This window comes from Mustela lutreola, chromosome 7 (genome assembly GCF_030435805.1).
Source record: "Mustela lutreola isolate mMusLut2 chromosome 7, mMusLut2.pri, whole genome shotgun sequence".
In the NCBI taxonomy this organism is placed as follows: Eukaryota; Metazoa; Chordata; class Mammalia; order Carnivora; family Mustelidae; genus Mustela; species Mustela lutreola.
In genome coordinates this window covers 115877730-115898182 of record NC_081296.1, presented here as the reverse complement: position 1 = coordinate 115898182, position 20453 = coordinate 115877730, and the positions used below count along the sequence as shown (strand labels likewise).

Sequence of the window (20453 nt, the reverse complement as noted above, 5' to 3'; positions counted from 1 at the left end):
ACGTATTTTCCCCAGCAATGTCCATATAAAGAAAGTACTATTACTATCCCCCTTACAAATGAAGTAAATGAGGCACAGAAGGTTCAATAACTTGTCTAGAATCACATAGCTAATGAATATAAGACCACAGTTTGAGCCCAGTGAATATGGCAATAGAGCTTATACTCTTACCCAAGCATTGTATGTAGCTTAGTAATTAGTAGTTTAGTAAAAACTTTTGGCAGATATTTTAACTTAAAACCTTAAAAAATATATATTCAATTACCAATGTTTGGAACCATGTTTAGTCTTTATTATGTATACCATACCATAATACAGACCCTGAGATTTTCAATTTTGGTTTCTTTAAGTGCAGCAAGAGACTCTACTGATGAACATATATAACTGACTGTTAATGAGCATATAATTCAACTGATGGATGTAGAGGTTTACTGGCTGACCAGTCTAGAGCATCTGGTCTGCTGTGGGCATCAGTCAGTGTGTTGTACAAAGGTAATGGAAAGTGATGGTCACACTAGTCATGTTGATTAAGTGGAGGTTAATTCAAGAGGTCTTAGTCTTTTTTTTTTTTTTTTTATTGTGTACATTCCTCTGCCTCTGCATTTACGTTTTGTGTTGAAACTACCTGTTTACATACACTTGTTCTTTATGGAACTGTAATAAGCAAGCTTATTTTATTCATCTTTATTTCCTCAATACCTACAAGACTGTCCTGCATATAATAAGGGCTCCTGAAAATCTTTGATGATTTAGAATAATTATAATAGACCAAATTGTCCCACCCCGTTGTTTTAACATACGAACAAGAGGGTCTACTGCTGCCATTCTGGGAATCCTTGTGGATGGGACAAACTCTTGTGTATTATGTAAATAAAATTTTAACTGAAATGTAACTCATTTGTAGAAACGTGTATAAACCATTAGACTACTGCTTGAGGAATTGAACACATCCATGTTACCGGCACCTAACCTGAGGAACATGTCAGAAGCCCTGTCCCCTGGGCCACTGCATTCATTCATGACAGACCCCTCCCAAGATTTAACTACTTACTGTTCTGACTTTCAACGCTTTAGGTTAGTTTTACCTCTTTTTTGGGATATTTATTTATGTATGGTGCCCTATATACCCAGTGTGGGGCTCATACTCATGAATCCAAGATCAAGAGTTGCATGCTCTCCTGATGGAATCATCCAGGTATCCCTCTTTTTTGGGGGGGGAGGGTGTATTTTTAGAGTTATATAAATGGAATGATACAGTATGTACTCATTTGTATCTGGCTTCTTTCACTCACTATTATTTTGTAGGAGCCATTCATGTTGTCTGTAGTCGGGGTTCATTTAACATTCATTGTAGAGTTTTTTACTGAATGAATACCTCAGCTTATCCATTCTGCTCTTTTTTTTTTTTTTTTTAAGATTTTATTTATTTATTTGAGAGAGAGACAGTGAGAGAGAACATGAGCAAGGAGAAGGTCAGAGGGAGTAGCAGACTCTCTGTGGAGCTGGGAGCCCAATGTGGGACTCGATCCTGGGACTGCGGGATCATGACCTGAGCCGAAGGCAGTTGTCCAACCAACTGAGCCACCCAGGCATCCCTCCATTCTGCTCCTGATGTACATTTGGGTTTCCAGTTGGGGCCATTATGATTGGTCTGGCTACCAAGGTTCTTATACATGTGTTTTATTTACATATGTACAGTAGTTTTTGGAGGGAGTAACATTTCCGAGTCTAGAGCGTGTTTATCTTTAGCTTTAGTAGATACTCATCAAGCAGTTTCCCAAATGGTTGTATGAATTTGTACATCCACCATCAGTTTATGAGAATTCAATTTTTGCTATGTTCTTATTACACCTGTTCTTTTCTTTTTCTTTTTAGCCATTCTGGTGAGTAAGTAAGTGTAGGGTAATATATTAAGGTTTTAAATTGCACTCCCTTGATGTCTAATTAAAATGAGAGCTATTCTATGCATTTCATGGCCATTTATATAATTTTTTTGTAAAATGCTAATTTTTCTATCAGAGTTGTCTGTTCTTAATGATTTGTAACAACTGAAATAGAATAGAGATGGTCCAAAGATGCAGGACAAAATCACTTGCGTATCTAATTTTGCTTATATGGAAAGTTGAAAATCTAAGTGGTGAATGAAAGAGAAGAGATTTCTGCACCAGAATTTGGTTATTTTGCAATCAATAAATACTTGGAGATGGCATTCTCAGTTCATCTGGGTGAACACATGCTATACTTGTGCCGCTTACTAGATTCAACATAAGCAGATGGTGTTTATTTTACTTGGAATGGCTGGTAAATTCTGGTAAAATAGGGAACCATTTACCTTAAATAGATCGTTCAGTACACCTAATGTTTAGAAGGCCTAAGTGGCTTGGCCAAGCTTATACAGGTAGTCATTGTCAGAGAGAGTGTCTAAACCCTTGCCTCCTGACTCCTGAGAGAAGTTTCAAAATTTTTTCTTGCCGCACAGTTCTTCCGATCCAGAAGCAAGAGATACCCCATCAAGAAAATGGGGAATGGACTTAGAAACCAGGAAAGTGAGTTCTGGGTCCAACTATCAATGGCTGGCTCTACATCCAAGTGCCTAATCCTTTTGGCTCCTCTGAGTTTCAGCTTTCAGATTGCCCCAAATGAAGAAATACTGAAGAATTATTACATTTCAAGTAAATTTGATTACAACTGTAGAAGATTAAAACTAATATATCATCTAGACTAGATATACACTTCTAAATATTTCTAGAAGATAATACTCCAATAGAGGAAACTATTTACCTAGTCTATATTTCCCAACAGTGAAGAATTTGTGTGTGATATTAAGTAAAAGCTGCATTGTTTTAGAAATCAAATAAAAAAATGAACACATACTTAAATAAATGTGCTAGAATTGGTTTTCCTAAACAAAAGCTGTAGAAATTTCCTTTCATTATGAACACATATCTTTGAAGGTATTGCAACTAACTGCCCTACAGTAATTGCTCCCTCTGAGGCACAGCAATTATCTTACAAGGCAAAAGCTAAAGGCGCATATTAGATGTGTTCCTGGGGACAAAGGAAGAGTATCAAATGAGATCTAGAAGGGTAATAGAGTTGGGAGTGCATTATAAACTATAAACAAAATTATACACAGCATTGGGAATGTCAGCGCCTAATAGTGGAGCGAACACCGGAGTTGGCATTAGGAAATAGATTTCAGTCCCAGTTTGGCTATTTACTAGCTAAGTGAGCTTAGGCAAGTCCTGTAACTGCTCTGACCCTCATCTGTTGAATAGGGATAATAATAATTGTCCTGCTTGATTTATAAAGTTTCAGGGAGAAATTAGTTAACATAAGCTTAAGTGCGTTGTAAAATGTATTGCATTTGCCAAATGTTAAATAATGTTCTTTTCTACTTACGTGCTGAAGACTCTCATTCCATATTCATATGTATACACCCCCTTCTATGTGGTCAGCTGCCAACTCAAGAGTCGTGCCTTTGGTCGTCTGTCATGATGAAAGCGATTCAACCTCCTTTATCATATGATTGCTTTCTCCCCAGGCCTTGATCCTTTAGACCCTTTGCATCGCTCTTAAATTTAGATTAGGAATTCTCAAGTAGTGTAGCCTACTCTTTGAGTCCACTGGACTTGGGCTGGAAACCCCACTCATTAGCTACATAGACTTGGGAAGGTCTTTAAATCTCTCTAAGCCTCAGGTTTTTCTTTTTTTTTTTTTTTTTCATCTTTAAAATGGATGACTGTGAAAATTAAATAAGCACATAATCCGTGAAAAATACTTAGTACAATTCTTCTAATCCTGGTATTTTTATTGCAAAGATTCCAAAATGAAAACATGTAGAAACAGTCGCTTCCGTGATCAGAATAATTATATTCTCCAAGACAGTGTGGTCTAATGGTTCATTTAAGACTCAGGCAATGCAGGGGTGCCTGGGTGGCAAGGTCGGTTAAATGTCTGACTTTGGCTTAGGTCATGATCTCAGGGTCCTGGGGTCAAGCCCCATGTTCTGCTCCTACCTAGTAGGGAGTCTGCTTCTATATCTCCCTCTGCCCCTCCTTGCTGCTTACTCGTGTTCTCTCTTTCTCTCAAATAAATTAATAAAGTCTCAAAAAAAGATTCAGGCAACACAGAGGGTTGTGTTCTTACATTCCCAGCAAAGCATAATAATGATGGTTTTTCCTTATCAGTTTTGTTCCTTTGAACTCGAGTGTGCTAAAAATTCTGTGGTAAGACCTTAGAAATAAAACGATTTTATTCTTCTGAGTGTTCTTCTGAATTTTCAAATGCTAACAAGTAGATGTAGCTGCAATGCCACTTGGACATTAGTTTAAATCGATACCAGTAGTGGGGGCTCTGCCACTGCTTATTTCAAAATACGTGGCATTGACATAGCAGAGCCAGAATAGGTGACGAAACTGATCTCGGAGACTTGGAAAGATGAAGACAAATATTTACCTGTGACAACATTTGATAAAAGTGCTACTTGTGATCGCCTTTCAATGTTGTAGCTCTTTTGGAATTTCTGCAGCTTTTGTTTAGGAAAACCAATTCTAGTATTTTTATTTATGTGTTCATTTTATTTATGTGTTCATTTTTGCATTTGATTTCTAAACATTAGTAGTGAGTGAGGGTTGTGACTGGTTACTTTTAGCAAGACATGAGAAGAGGTGATCCCAGACAAGGGTTGGCTGGCTGATAAGCCAAGGAAAGGAATCGAGAATGGGAAAAAGTAGAAATAAGATTCGAAAGTCATTGTATGAAGAAGTCCATTAAGACTCTATTTTTGTAGCAAAGATCAGATAATGGATATGACCGCTCACAAAGCCTGATGCTTTCCGTGTAGCAGCCATTATGGTGGGGGTAGCGGGAGCAGGAGCGGGAGGGGAGTCTGAGTCCGGGGAGAGAAAGAGAGAGACACAGGCCCAAGAAAGCAAAGCATTAAATCAGGCTTGAGAATTATACATAAAGAAAGAACTTTTTATGAGACTACAAGCACAAGGAATTGACTGTAAATATGTCAGAAACTTATTAAATTTTTTCAAAGATGTATATTGCCAGAGAAACCACCAGCTTGGTCTTAAAAAGTCCCTTTACTATGTGAACCTGAAACCACACCTTAGGCCCTCAAATTTTCATAGGCAGGAAGTAGCTAAGGAAGTTCTTCAATCTTGAAATAGGACAAACTCTCTAATCCCTATCTCAGGTCTGACTATGGAATATGGACCCAGAACCACTTCCAAGAAGTTGGAATTGGAAGCCAGAGAACACAGGATGGGAGAGGTTATCCCGCATAGCTTGTCCCATACAACAGGCTGAGAGACTAATAAAGGAATTTACCCCACTGCTGGGGCGGAGAGGCCTTCTAGTGCCTGCCAGGCAGACTCCTAACACTGCTGTGGACCAGTAACGGGGGAGTGTTTGAGCCATTTTCCTTGTCCCCTTTGAATAGGAGTGTTTGGTCAGCCAGCCTGTTCCTGGTCCACGCTTGTCTATTGTGTAAGTGTGTATGTATGTGTGTGTGGATATTTGGGGAGAGGGGTACTGGGGTAGGGACAGGTGGATAACTTGCCTTTCTAGTTTACAGGCCACTCCATTCCAGGCTTCCCCACATCGGGAAATGGCATTACCTTGGGCTTATCCTTGGGCTTAGATGAAAGAGAGGTTTTTAAAAATTTTTCTCTTTCTCTCTCAAATTGTTCCTCCATTTATCTGCTAACCTGTCTATTTCACTGGCAAAAGAAATCCAGAATCGGACCACCTCTCACGACACCCATTTCTGCCTCCTGGTTCTAAGTCATCCTGACGTCTCAAAGTAGAAGTGAGATCATACACACCCTCTCCCAGGCTCCCTCAGATCCAAGTCCCTGGCCTCCCCCTTGACCCAGTGCTGCCCGCTTTGTCCTCCTTACTGCCCCCTGGCCGTGCAGAGCACTCTCTCACCTTGGGGCCCCCTCCCCCCACAGCTATCTACATGGCCCACTTCATTTCATCACTACCTCGGCTCGCAGATTCTCTTCCTCGGAGACCCAACGACTCTTCATTTTTTTTTTTTTTTTTTTTTTTGTAGCCCATATCACCACCTGACATTTTCTAGAATATTTAAGGAGTTTTGTTCTGTTCACTGACGTATACCTAACTCCAAAACACAGCCTGGAACATGGTGGGCGTTTGACAAACACTCATAATGTGAATGAAGATCTTGTTTGCTGCCACGTGCCGCCATTAATAAATGTGACAAAGGAAGTGCTGTCAAGGCATAGAGTAGGATGGACCCAGTTCTTCCTGGGGTAGTTAAGTGAAAGCCTCCCAGTGGGTGAGCTTCCCGGATGCTCTCCCTGTGCCATATGGGCCTTTGCACGTAGAAGGATCCTGTTCTTAGTTTAATGCTCTGCTGTTGTTATCTGGTTACTCCTAATAATTTTGAACAAGGAGTGTGCATCCTTTTAATTGTGACATAATTCACACACCATACAATTTACCACAAAGTATGCAATTCAGTACTTTTCAGAGTGTTCACAAAGTGGTGCCACCATCACCAGTACCTCATTTCAGGAACTTCTCACCGCCCCAGAAGGAAGCTGCATGCCCATGGGTAGTCATTCCCCATTTCCCACTTTCCCCCTGGCCATAGATCATATTCTCTGACTAAATTTGCTTCTCCTGAACATTTCAGATAAGTGAAACCAAACCTATGTGACTTTCCGTGTTGGGCTCCTTTCACTTAGTATGTGTTCAAGGTCCGTCCGTTCTGTAGCGTGTATAGTACTCCCACCCTTCTTCCGGCTTGGTAATTTCCCTTTGTATCCAGATAGACGGCATTTTGGTTGCCGAGTCACCTGTACTGGATATTTAGGTTGTCTCTACATTTTGGCTATCATGAATAATGCTGCTATGAACACTGGCGTACTTGTGTTTGTGTGACTGTATGTTTTTATTATGTTTCTTGGATATCTCCCGAGGATTGGGATTGGTGGGTCACACTGTTACTCTGTTTAACTTTTTGCAAAACTGCAGAGCTCTTTGCCGCATTTTATACTCCTTCCAGCAATGCATGGAGGGAGGTGTCCAACTTATGTACATCCTCCCGACACCTGTTATTTTTCTATTACTGATAACACATTATTTTTCCAATTATAGCCATCCTTGAGGATGGGAAGTATATCTCATTTGGTTTTGCATTTCCCTAATGACCAATGATATTGAGTATCTTTTCATGTGCCTATTAGCCATCTGTATAACTTCTTTGAAGAAATCTCTATTCAAATCCTTTATTTTTTTTTATTTTCCTTTTGTCTCTTGTTGAGTCATAATAGTTCTTTATATATTCTAGATATTACACCCATATCAAATATATGATTTGCAAATACTGTCTCCCATTTTGTGGGTTGTCAGTTTACTTTCTCTGTGAAGCAAAAGAGTTTTGGATTTTGATGAAGTCCAGTTTGTTTATTTAATTATTTTTGGTGGCTTAAGGTTTAGGTGTCTAAGAAACCCTCCCCTAATTCAAGGCCACACAAATTTATGCCTTTGTTTCCTTCTAATAATTTCATAGCTTTACTTCTTCCATTTAGGCCTTTGATCCATTTTGAATTAAATTTTGTATATGGTGTGAAGTTTATATCCATATTCATTTTATGTTTGTGCATCATTTGTTGAAAAGATTAATCTTTCCTCATTGACTTGCCTTGATATCCTTGTCAAAAACCAGTTGAGCATAGATGCATGGTTTTAATTTTGGACACTTACTTCTGTTGCATTGATGCATGTCTGTTCTTATGACATTTCTCACTGTGTTGATTATGGTAGCTTTATAGTGAAATTTAAAACTGAGAAGTATGAGTCCTCCAATTACACTCTTATTTTTTTGGTTTTGTTTTGGCTATTCTGGGTCCCTTGCATTCCATTCAAAGTTTAGGATCAGCTTGTCAATTTCTGAAAAACTAGCAATTAGAACTTTGATGGGAATTGAATTGAAGCTGCAGGTCAATTTCAGGAATATTGTCATGTTAACAATATTAGGTCTTCCAATCCATAAACATGAAACATCTATTTATTTAAATCTTTATTTCCGCAATGTTTTGTAACTTTTGTGTCTAAGTCCTGCACTTTTGTTAATTTTTTTCCCTAAGTATTTTATTCTTTTTGATGCCAGTGTCAATGAAATTGTTTTCTTAGTTTCATTTTCAGATGGTTCCTAGCTAGTATATAGAAATACAACTAATTTTTAAAGAAAATTTATTTATTTATTTGTTAGAACGGGCGAGAGAGAGCACAGGCAGGGGAAGTGGCAGACAGAGGGAGAATCAGGGTCCCTGCTGAACAGAGAGCTCATCGCAGACACTTAACTGAGTGAGCCACCCAGGCACCCAAAATACAACTAATTTTATATTGATTTCGTGTCATGCATCCTTCTGAACTCCTTTATTAGCTATAATAGCTGTGTGTGTGTGTGTGTGTGTGTGTGTGTGTGTGTGTGTGTATTTCTCAGGAATTTCTGTATTTTTTCATTGTGGGTGTCTTTTATTTAATTTCCTTGGCAATTTCTCTGGTTGGAACTTTCAACATTGCAGCTGAATACAAGTGGCAAGATGGGGCATAGTTACCTCTTTCCCCATTTTAGGAGAGAGCTTTCAGTATTTTACTATTAAGGATAATGTTAGAGGCTCCAAATTTTTATGTTGTATTGGGTTCCTACAAGTTATGTAGGTGATCTCGCCTCATAAAGGAGAACACAGATGAGCTGAGTGTTAAAGGATAAGTAGGAGTTCCCCAGCATGCGAAGGGGAAGAGAGAGAACACTGCATGATCACAGATAGATTCTGGATCTCAGAGTGGTTGAGTATGACAGGAGCATGAAGATCAAATGCGGAGTGAAGGAATCAGGTTGGACAGGCAGGCTGAACTGAGCCATAGTAGATTTGCTGACTTATTAAAGAGCTTTACTTTTGTTTTCTGATTTTTTTGGGGGGGGGATGGTTCTGTGATACTATGATATTTGATACACAATAGCAAAAAGTGGAATGAGGGGAAGTGAGACTAGAAACTGAGGCAGGGAGGGCAATTCGTGGATTCCAAATTTGAGACAAAGAATCTAAATCTTGCCCGCTTTACCTTGGACTAGCCATTTACTTGGTTTTGAAGACTTATTTTCTTTCTTTCATTATTTTTCTTAAATGGAAAACACCTTTAGTAATAGAAACATAAATACTGAGTAACTATTTTAAGAACTATGCTAACACCAGTAATGGGGTTTACAATATATGTTTTGTTATTTATGAAAAATACATGTTTGTATTTATGATAACCCGGAAAATTGAGATTAATGATTTTTTTTTTAAGTCTGCATTATTTATTTATTTATTTATTATGTTCAGTTAACCAGCATATAAGTACATCACTCGTTTTTGATGCAGTGTTCAATGACTCATTAGTTGCGGATCCCACCCTTTCATATGGTAAGGAAAAATGGGGCCTAGAAGATTTCATTAGTAAATTGAAGAATAGTATTAGTAATTTTAGGATGTTTTGCATTTGCATTTTACCAGCCACCCCTATCCACATCAGGCATTCCCTGACACATTTATAAAATCAAAAGATAATCCTTTTTTCCCTTTCCCCTCCCTCCTTTCTTTCCTTTTTTTTTTTTTTTTCCTCTCTACTCATCTTCGTTTCCCTTTTTTTGTTTTTTACACTTATCAAGTAATTAGTTAATTCCTCAAAATGTGTTTAGGACCTAAGAGGCTGAACTAGATCTATAACACATTCCTTGTCCTTGAAGAGCTTATGGACTTAGGAGTGGCTGAAGTAAAGCAGGGCAGCCAGATTTCAAAATAGAGTGTGATGTGTCATTGTTACCTTTCCTTCACACGGTCTAAAATTTATGGAATGAATTTTCATCTGCCTCAGCCCCTTCACTGTGGTCTTCATTAAGATGAGCTTTTAGCCTCTGTTATTTACATGATAGTGGCTAATCAATCCTGCTTTGTTGTGATAGTTTAGCTTGGAATGGATTGAAAGAACTAGGGGTAGAATTAGTGACTTACGTTTACAGAAAAAGTAAAAAGAACAAAACCAACTAGATCTCGTAAGAGTCAGATGAACTCCAGCTTCTGCCTGATCACGTATGGCTATAAATTCCTAGTCAATTCCCTAGAGTCACAGATCTGGAAAGTGATGGGCCATTTGAGGGGAAACTCCTCTATCTTCCTTCAAATTATGTAACACCAAATCCGTGTCATTAAACAAATGATTCTAACCCTTTTTTTCCTTGCCTTTATTGGATTTCAAAGTTCAGTACACATTCAAATTATTCAATTTTGATATCGCTTTTATGATCAAATGTCCTACTTTTGAAATGGAAAGCTCAGTTGGCCATGTTCCCCGTTAAGTTTAAGAAGCTTTTATCATTTAAATAAATTAAACCTTCCAGCATGGGTTCCACAGAACATAATGAAGCACAGAGAAGAAAAGCTTAAATGAAATAAACCTCTTTGCTGATAGAAACAGAACAGGCTATTGTTCATTCTACCAATAAATGTGTGGCTGGAGTCATAGTCTGATTCATGATTTTTCTTTTTTTTAATTTTGTCCTTAATTTTTGTGGTATTCATTAGCAATTTGATTTGCCATTGGACAAAAGATAGACATAGAGTACATCAAGTGCAAAGGTTCTAGGTTATTAATGCAGAGGGAAAAAACCCCAAATATTAGAGTTTTAGAAGTTGATTTAATACCATGTGGGGAATCATGGATATACATATTTTTCTTTTACATTGTTTAATTCATGTGTTAGATGAATACTAAGATCTTTCACATTTTCTAAAATGATTTCTTTGGGGAAATTAAAATTTTTTTCTAGAGAAAATGATCATTTCTACGTAATATTTGGGTAAAATTAATCTATATAACTTATGTATTCATTTAGCAGGAAATGTTTTCCTTTCTGTATGACACATTGCCCACACAGGAAATCAGCTGAATTATGAAAATGCTTATCATTTGTAGATCTTTCAATTGTCAAAGACTAGTAGGTAAAATTTTTTAAAAATTTAAATAAAAACATGCTCTTTTTAAAGGGCTTACCCAGATAAAATTGATCCATCTTTCCCTTCTGTTATTAAGTTGAACCATTTTATTATATACATAATTAAAACGTTAAAGGTAAAAAGCACTTCTTAGAAGGAAGGATCAGCAGAATATATTTGAGAAGGCCCATGCTTGTAATTGTAATGTGGAATAATTACCATGCTATTTTTTATGATGAAATGTAGTCTCCTTAGTAATGAAAATGCATTGTTATTTAAATTTGGAGTTTAGGGTCATAAAGTTATCTTTAAAATTATGACAACTTATAGAAAGGGCCTATGACATTTAATGTTTTTGAAAAACAGTGAGTTATTTCCATCAGGCACCCCTGCTGTTTTGTTTATTTATCTATAATGCATTCTTTATAATTTAAGACAGAACAAAAAGCTATCATCCTTTACAGATACGACATGGTTCAACTAGTGGTGGTACCTCTGTGGATAATTAGTCTTTAAACTTGTAATCATGATAAAATCATCTCTCTTTTTTTTAAAAAATAAAGATTTTTATTTATTTATTTGACAGAGACACAGTGAGAGAGGGAACACAAGCAGGGCGAGTAGGAGAGGGAGAAGCAGGCCTCCCGCCTAGCAGGGAGCCTGATGCGGGGCTCAGTCCCAGGACCCTGGGATCATGACCTGAGCCAAAGGCAGAGGCTTATTGACTGAGCCACCCAGGCACCCCTCATCTCTTCATTTTTTAAAAATTTTCAGTGCCTGAAAAAAAGTGTGGCATTGTCACCAACTAGAAAATAAGTTCTTAGACGTTATTGCATCCTTACAATGGAATCAGAGATAGGTTCTCATTCAAGTTCTTCAATGATTTGTGGGTCAAAGGTTTGAATGTGATTATATTGAGAGACAGCATTTGTTAACTATCTACTTGTGCCCAGCAGTGGGCTAGGTGCTGAGGATGCCAGGAGGTAGATGATGTTGTGTTTGTCTCCAAGTGAGGAAATAAGAGTAGACATTCATGATCAATTACAAGAATATAGATATCATTGACTCATTGTTTAGGAACTGAAAAATAATGTTTAAAAAGCAGAAAATCTTCCCATTTGTAGTAATTTTTATTCATAGAACTATCACAAATATACTTCGCTGAATGTATGAGGATTTTATTGGTGAATAACATTTACTTATTGAGGACCTTCAGTGTAACACTGTTGGAGAGTCTAGAGATATAGCACATAGTAAAAGACACAAAAATCTCTGCCCCCATAAACAAGTGCATTATGTAGTAGTGGGATCAAGAATGGTATTAGAGTCCAGGGAAGACTATACCTTTTGACCCACCCTGCCCTGTTTTTCGTAAAGCCAGGGTATTTAATGTAAGTAGAAGCAAGTTAAAAGAAAACCCAAAAGCTACCTTAAAGAGAGCAAGATGCTACAAAATGCAGCATGTATTTTAAAGGCTTTGCCTTTGAGAATAGGATGGCTTAGAAGTTGCCTCTCCTAACACCTTCCCCAGCAAGCACAGAGCTGTGGTCCTTTAAGTCACTGCTTTCAGGGTTGGTGCACCATGGCAAATGTTCTGTGAAGGGTTATCTGTTGGGTATGAAACTGCTACATCATTCCCTACTTTACCCACTCAACTACCTATATCTTTGTGGGTCCAGGAGGAAGTGTTAGAATTACCTTACAGAGCTGCAGTAGAGTGTAATGGTTGCACTGCTTGCAACTGGACTTCTTGGATTTATCCCGGCCACTGACTCCTTGGGTGATCTGGGGCAAACCACCAAATCGACTCTCCATGCCTCAGTTTGCTCTTCGGAACTTGAGAATAATAGGACCTATATCAAAGAGCAGTTATGAGAGTTAAAGGAGGTAATACACGTGTGGAAGTGGCCCTTTGCTATATGCAAACTTTTAGTAACTTTTTTTTTTTTAAAGATTTTATTTATTTGACAGACAGAGACCACAAGTAGGCAGAGAGGCAGGCAGAGAGAGAGGAGGAAGCAGGCTCCCCGCTGAGCAGAGAGCCCAACGTGGGGCTCAATCTCAGGACCCTGGGATCATGCCCTGAGCCGAAGGCAGAGGCTTTAACCCACTGAGCCACCCAGGCGCCCCTTAGTAACTATTTTTTAATAAGTCATACTTTACATTCTACAGCCAAAAGAAAGAGTAAATTTCACCTCATTCAGTAAACTCCATCTAACCCAGTCATTTTTATAAAGTTGCCTCTGGCTTAAAAGCTTGGTTATGGTAAATAGTTGGCCAAAGCCAAGTATTATTGTTTTCACCTGGGCTCCAGGTCAAATTCTGTAGCTTGGGTAGGGAATTTCCTCATGACTCTCTCTTCCCAGCCCTCTCTCTGCACCTGGTTCTGCTTTCACTGGGCTCCTGATTGCCTAAGGGCCCACTACTAAGGGGAGGGGTGGGGGTCCACTTCACACCCAGGGCTTGTCTGTGAGACCTGGAGGGCTTGTGGTAACTCCTCAGAGCCTTGGCCTTTGAGCTGGCTGCACCAGTGACTGGGCTGATTTACTGTGTGCATATTTATTGGTCTGAAAGGCCCTGGCAGCAGGGGTCCTACAGAGTGTAGTGACTTCTCCCCCTTCTTGAAGTACCTTTGCCTCATCTCGCTTCCAGGGGGCTTAAATCACAATCGTCCACCTTCTGTAGTTCCTGGACCGGTGGGGACCCTAACCATGCCCCTCCAGGCACACAAGAAGTATGGGTAGACACGAGGAGGTGAACCTTTCCCCTCCTCATTTTTTTTTTTTTAGATTTTTTTATTTATTTGACAGAGAGAGATCACAAGCAGAGAGACAGGCAGAGAGAGAGGATGAAGCAGGCTCCCCGCTGAGCAGAGAGCCCAATGTGGGACTCGATCCCAGGACCCTGAGACCATGACCTGAGCCGAACGCAGCGGCCCAACCCACTGAGCCACCCAGGCGCCCAGCCCCTGAAATTTTTAATTTTTCAGTGTTCCAAGATTCACTGTCCATGCACCACACCCACTGTTCATGCAATATGTGCCCTGCTTAATACCCACCACCAGGCTCACCCACCCACCCATCCCTCTCCCCTCTAAAACCCTGTTTGTTTCTCAGAGTCCACAGTCTCTCATGCTTCATCTCCCCCTCTGATTTACCCCAATTCTTTTTTCCTTTCCTTTTCTTAATGTTCTCCATGTTACTCCTTGTACTCCACAAATGAGTGAAACCATATCATAATTGACTTTCTCTGCTTGACTTATTTCGCTCAGCATAATCTCCTCCAGTCCTGTCCATGTTGATACAAAAGTTGGGTATTTGTCCTTTCTGATGGCTGAGTAATATTCCACTGTATATATGGACCATATCTTCTTTATCCATTTGTCTGTTGAAGGGCATCTTGGCTCTTTCCACAGTTTGGTGGCCATTGCTGCTGTGACGATTGGAGTACAGATGGCCCTTCTTTTCACTACATCTGTATCTTTGGGGTAAATACAGAGTAATGCAATTGCAGGGTCAAAGGGTAGCTCTATTTTTAATTTCTTAAGGAATCTCCACACTGTTTTCCAAAGTGGCCACCCCAACTTACATTCCCACCAACAGTGTAAGAGGGTTCCCCTTTCTCCACATCCTTTCTCCACAACACTTGTTGTTTCCTGTCCTGTTAATTTTGGCCATTGTACCTGGTATAAGGTGGTATCTCAGTGTGGTTTTGATTTGAATTTTGCTGATGAGTAATGATGATGAACATTTTTTCATGTGTCTGTTAGCCATCTGTATGTCTTCTTTGGAGAAGCATCTTTTCATGTCTTCTGCCCATTTTTTGATGTGCTTATCTGTTTTGTGTGTGTTGAGTTTGAGGAGTTCTTTATGGAACATACGTGAAGCCCCAGCTTTGTTATTCTTCTTCAACATTTCCTTTGTGATTTAGGTTTTTTTCTGATTCCATACAAATTTTAGGGTTGTTTGTTCCAGTACTTTGAAAAATGCCAGTGGAATTTTGATCGGGATGGCACTGAAAGTACAGATTGCTCTGGGCAGTATAGACATTTTAACAATGTTTATTCTTCTGATCCATGAGCATGGAATGCTTTTCAATCTTTTGATATCTTCAGTTTCTTTCATGAGCGTTCTGTAGTTCCTCAAGTACAGATTCTTTACCTCTTTGGTTAGGTTTATTTCAAGGTATCTTATGGCTCTTGGTGCTATAGTGAATAGAATCGATTCTCTAATTTCCCTTTCTATATTTTCATTATTAATGTATAAGAAAGCAACTTATTTCTGTGCACTGATTTTGTATTCTGCCACATTACTGAATTGCTGTATGAGTTCTAGTAATTTGGGGAGTAGAGTTTTTGATATTAAAGTATGTCATTTGCAAAGAGAAGAGTTTGACTTCTTCTTTGCTAATTTGAATGCCTTTTATTTCTTTGTGTTTTCTGATAGCTGTTGCTAGGACTTTCAATGTTGAACAACAGTGACAAGAGTGGGCATCCTTGTTGTGTTCCTGATCTCAAGGGGAAGGCTGTCAGTTTTTCCCCATGAGAATATTATTCGCTTTGGGTTCTTCTTATATTTTATGAAGATGAGGAATGTTCCCTCTATCCCTATACTTTGAAGAGTTTTAACCAGGAACAGTTCCTTTTTCTGCATCATTCGAGAGGACCATGTTGTTCTTCTCTCATTGATTTGTTCTATCACATTGATTGATTTGCGAATGTTGAATCACCCTTGCATCCCATGGATAAATCCCACTTGGTCATGGTGGATAATCTTTTTAATGTACTGTTGGATCCTGTTAGCTAGGATCTTGTTGGGAATCTTGGCATCCATATTCATCAGGGATTTTGGTCTGAAATTCTCCTTTTGGATGGGGTCTTTGCCTGGTTCAGGGATCAAGGTAATGCTGGCTTCATAGAAAGAGTCTGGAAGACAAATATTATATGATTTCATTCATATGTGGAATTTAAAAAACAAAACAAATGAGCAAAGGGAAAAGAAAGAGAGAGTGAAACCAGGAAACAGACTCTTAACTGTAGAGAAGAAACTCATGGTTGCCAGAGGAGAGGTAGGTGGGGAATGGGGGAAACAGGTGATGGGGATTAAGAAGTGCACTTGTCGAGATGGGCGCTGGGTAATGTATGGAGTGTGTTGAATCACTAGGTTGAACAGAACATTGTATGTTAATTCTGGAAGTAAAAAACTTAATAAAAAAAACTTCTGGAAATATGCACAAAAAAATTATGAATACTGAAATCTGAGTGGGAGAAACACTTTACACTGAAATTGTTTATAATATTTCAAAAGATAAGAAGAACCTGTAAGTAGGTTGGAATGATGATGAGAGAAAAAATGAATACTAACAGTAAAAAAATTTTAAGGAATATTGAAATTTGAAGAGTCTAATCTCCCACCCCGTGATAGTATTACATGGACAACATGCTTACTTCTATTGGGATATTTTAGTGGTGTGAAGTTCATCAGTTTTCAAGGCTCTTTATTCAATAAAGAGCAGCTTAAAATGAAGTATATTTTGAGCTGGTATTTATCTCTCAGGAACTTTTACTTACAGATCCTAGTTCTGTACACCTAAATAAATGTAATCCCTCCCCCCACCCATCACAGGTGCTATGTTAGTAAACCGTCTAACATTTTGGTACTTTTATAGCCTGGAACTCATAATTTAACCCCTAAGCAGGGGATGTTATTAAAAATGATACTGAATATATTGGTATATAAAAGGAAAACATACAAGAAATAGAGATGCGAGGAAATTTAATGTTTTCCTTACACATATACGCAAACACATATATATACTAACATATGCATTTATATGTTTTCTATTAAATGAGAACATAAACTAGAAAGCAAGTACCTCTCTTAACTGGGTGGTGGGTATTAAGTAAGGGACTTGATGGAATGAGCACTGAGTGTTAAAAGCAGGTAATGCATCACTAAATTCTACCTCTGAAACTAATAATATACTATATGTCAACTACATTGAATTTAAATTAAAAAAAATTTAAATGAAAGAAAAAAAGAAAGCAAGTACCTCTCTTCAGCTCTCTCTCCATTACATTCCCCTTCCTGTATGCAAGAGAGTAGGATGACATAAGCTGTCGGTGCTCCTATGGTGAGTTCTCAGTATACTGCATCCATTAAATGGCACTGAGGTATTTTTTCCCTTCCGAAGTGATCTTACCTTGCGTTTAAGGGTTTCCTTAGTAAAACAAAGTTTATCCAGCATCCCGTCACACGATTAGCAGTCCATCTAGGTTTATAATCACGTTCTGAACATCTCTCCCCCTCCACAGATCATTTTCCGAAAAATCAGTGACGTGAAGAAAGAGGAAGAGGAGCGCCTCAGGCAGAAGAACGAGGTCACCCTCAGCATCCCCGTGGACCACCCGGTCCGAAAGCTCTTCCAGAAGTTCAAGCAGCAGAAGGAGCTGCGGAATCAGGGGTCCACCCAGAGCGACCCCGAGCGGAACCAGGTTCAGGTAGAAAGCCGCTCCTTACAGAATGGAGCCTCCATCACGGGCACCAGTGTGGTCACTGTGTCGCAGATCACGCCCATCCAGACGTCTCTGGCTTACGTGAAAACCAGCGAGTCCCTCAAGCAAAACAACCGTGAGGCCATGGAACTCAAGCCCAATGGCGGTGCTGACCCCAAATGCCTCAAAGTCAACAGCCCGATCAGGATGAAGAACGGAAATGGGAGGGGATGGCTGCGACTCAAGAATACCATGGGGGCGCATGAGGAGAAAAAGGAAGACTGGAATAATGTCACGAAAGCCGAGTCCATGGGGCTACTGTCAGAGGACCCCAAGGGCAGCGATTCGGAGAACAGCGTTACCAAAAACCCATTAAGGAAAACAGATTCTTGTGACAGTGGGATTACAAAAAGTGACCTTCGTCTGGATAAGGCCGGAGAGGCCCGGAGTCCGCTGGAGCACAGCCCGATTCAGGCTGACGCCAAGCACCCCTTTTATCCCATCCCAGAGCAGGCCTTACAAACCACACTGCAGGAAGTCAAGCATGAACTCAAAGAGGACATTCAGCTGCTAAGCTGCAGAATGACTGCCCTGGAAAAGCAGGTGGCAGAAATTTTAAAAATACTCTCTGAAAAAAGCGTGCCCCAGACCTCTTCTCCCAAATCCCAAATGCCACTCCAAGTACCTCCCCAGATACCATGTCAGGATATTTTTAGTGTTTCAAGGCCTGAGTCACCTGAATCTGACAAAGATGAAATCCACTTTTAATAAATATACCTACACATATATATTTGTTAATATATTAAAAACAGTATATACATCTATATACATATGTGTGTATATACCGTATATACATCTATATATTTTCACTTGCTTTCAATATGATGAACACACTATGGATTTTGATATGTAAATACTGCATGTCCAGCTGGATTCTGGCCTGCCAAAGAAGATGATTATTTAAAACATAGATATTGCTTGTATATTATGCAGTTGACTGCATGCACACTTTACATTTATTTATAATCTCTATTCTAATACAAAAAAAGTATGATTTTTGTTAACCAAGGCAATGTAACATTTGAAGAATCAGGGTCCAACCTGCCAATGTTGCCATGACAAATTTGATCTCAGGCTGAGTATATCGAGCTGTCATTTTCTCACTATTCTGTTAAGTTAAAATTAGAGATTAATGCCAAGGGAGGGTTCAACCTTTTAGACTGTTGGTACCATTTTATAATCTCTTTTCATAGGATATTTTTCTGTAACTTAGTGTTAGGTTATTTTCCCCAACAGGCAGTGTTTGCTCCATCTAAATGACTGTTTTGTTGCCTAAATCAGATAGCAGTGTGGGATATTGAGAACGTATTGCTATGAGTTTTGTGCATGAATTGCATTTTTGCTCAACTATACCTCTCCTTTTTAAACACTGTATTTAGATAGTAATCATTTACTCTTATGTAAGGAAATCCCTACTCCCTCCGTCTTGGAGAACAGCTGCCATCTTAGCTGATTTTATCAACCCCATAAATATGGAACTATTAATATAGTGTATATTATTATAGAAAAACTGCACCACAGGGTAAAAGGGCCTTTTAACAATTCACATTAGTGATGCTGGTTTTTCAGATGTGATGAATGTTCTAAATTTGTGTTTCTAAAACTTGTTCAAGGGTGAGGTTGAAAGGCTCTTGGCAAAGAAACAAAACACATTTGAGTAATCGTATCAAAATCATAACTATAATGATATAAATAAAAATGAATGTAAACAGATAGTTTTTGTAGCATATCTGTAACTTAGGGTGAAACACAGGTACAGAACCGTTCACACATGATTCTTAACAATGTTTATAGGGATAGCACATCAAACATGGTTAGGAAAAAAACCTAAGAAGTAGATGTTAAGTTGCTCAGTTCAGATAACTGCTTTTCTATAATTTTATTCTGGTTACAATTTTCTAAAGCTTTTTTGCACACAGTTCTACTGTAGAACTTCTGCTGAATTGCTACACTAGACTCCTGTGGCTCAGGCAGATCTATTTATGAAAGGAGGGTACTAAAGACTGAATTTCAGAGTCTTTTGAGTCCTAAATCCTCTTCTTAGAAAGTGCCTATAATCAACTAAAAAAAAAAAAAAGTAACAAACACTTGTGTATAGTTAGTCCCTTAAATGGTATGTATTGAGAATAAAATACATGTTCATTTGTAAGAACCCAGAAAAGTTTCTTTCTTTTGACCAAAGTATATTTTGTGAAGTTGATCAAAGAGGCATAATTTTAAACTGGTGCGTGCATGTTTAAGTTTGCATCAAGTTGAAAATAGACTCCGGTAATTTGTACATTATCGGACCATCTGTACATATATGTTAACAACATACACAACATGATAGCAAAATCAAAGGAGATTTTTTGACCTACCGTTGCCATTTTTATGAGCTTTTCTTACTGTGTCCCAGCATCCTCAAACAAAACCACCAGAACTGAAAGACAAGTTATCACAATCAGACTGGAGAAGTGCAGAACACAGCAATTTACAAAAACAATTGGTATTTTGGAATTTCTACTAGAGCTTCTTCACATGCCCACAAGATGTGCCTCTAAAACAGGAGTCTCAGAACAGATAGAATGTGCCATGGGTTCCATTTCCCCTTCTTTGTGCCCACAACTTCCATTACTCAGCATGGAAATTTCCAGGGGAGCATGTCTCCATGCTATGCTACCTACCAACCAACATCAACCTACCACAGGCACAAGAAAATCTGGCCCTCACAGTATAAGGAATCAGCCTTGAAACTGAGACTTAGGTTGCTTCCATGGTGAGGATGGTACTTTTTTCTGGACCTCTGACATTTATTGAATTTCAGGGTATTTTTCTATTTAATGGTGTATGAGACAAGCTTGGTTAAGCTTTTAAAGGTAAAATGAATGGTAAAA

At 38.8% G+C, this 20453-nt stretch overlaps 1 protein-coding gene across 1 annotated transcript in view; it reads left to right on the top strand.

Annotated features, from left to right (window-relative positions):
* The window catches only part of KCNH5 (potassium voltage-gated channel subfamily H member 5), a 314735-nt gene extending 295055 nt beyond the window's left edge, over nucleotides 1-19680 (top strand). Inside the window, exon 11 of the mRNA XM_059182266.1 lies at nucleotides 17341-19680. Coding sequence (XP_059038249.1) covers nucleotides 17341-18288 — 948 coding nt within the window. The 3' untranslated portion in view covers nucleotides 18289-19680. The remainder of the gene's footprint in view (nucleotides 1-17340) is intronic.
* The last annotated feature ends 773 nt before the right edge of the window (nucleotides 19681-20453 follow it).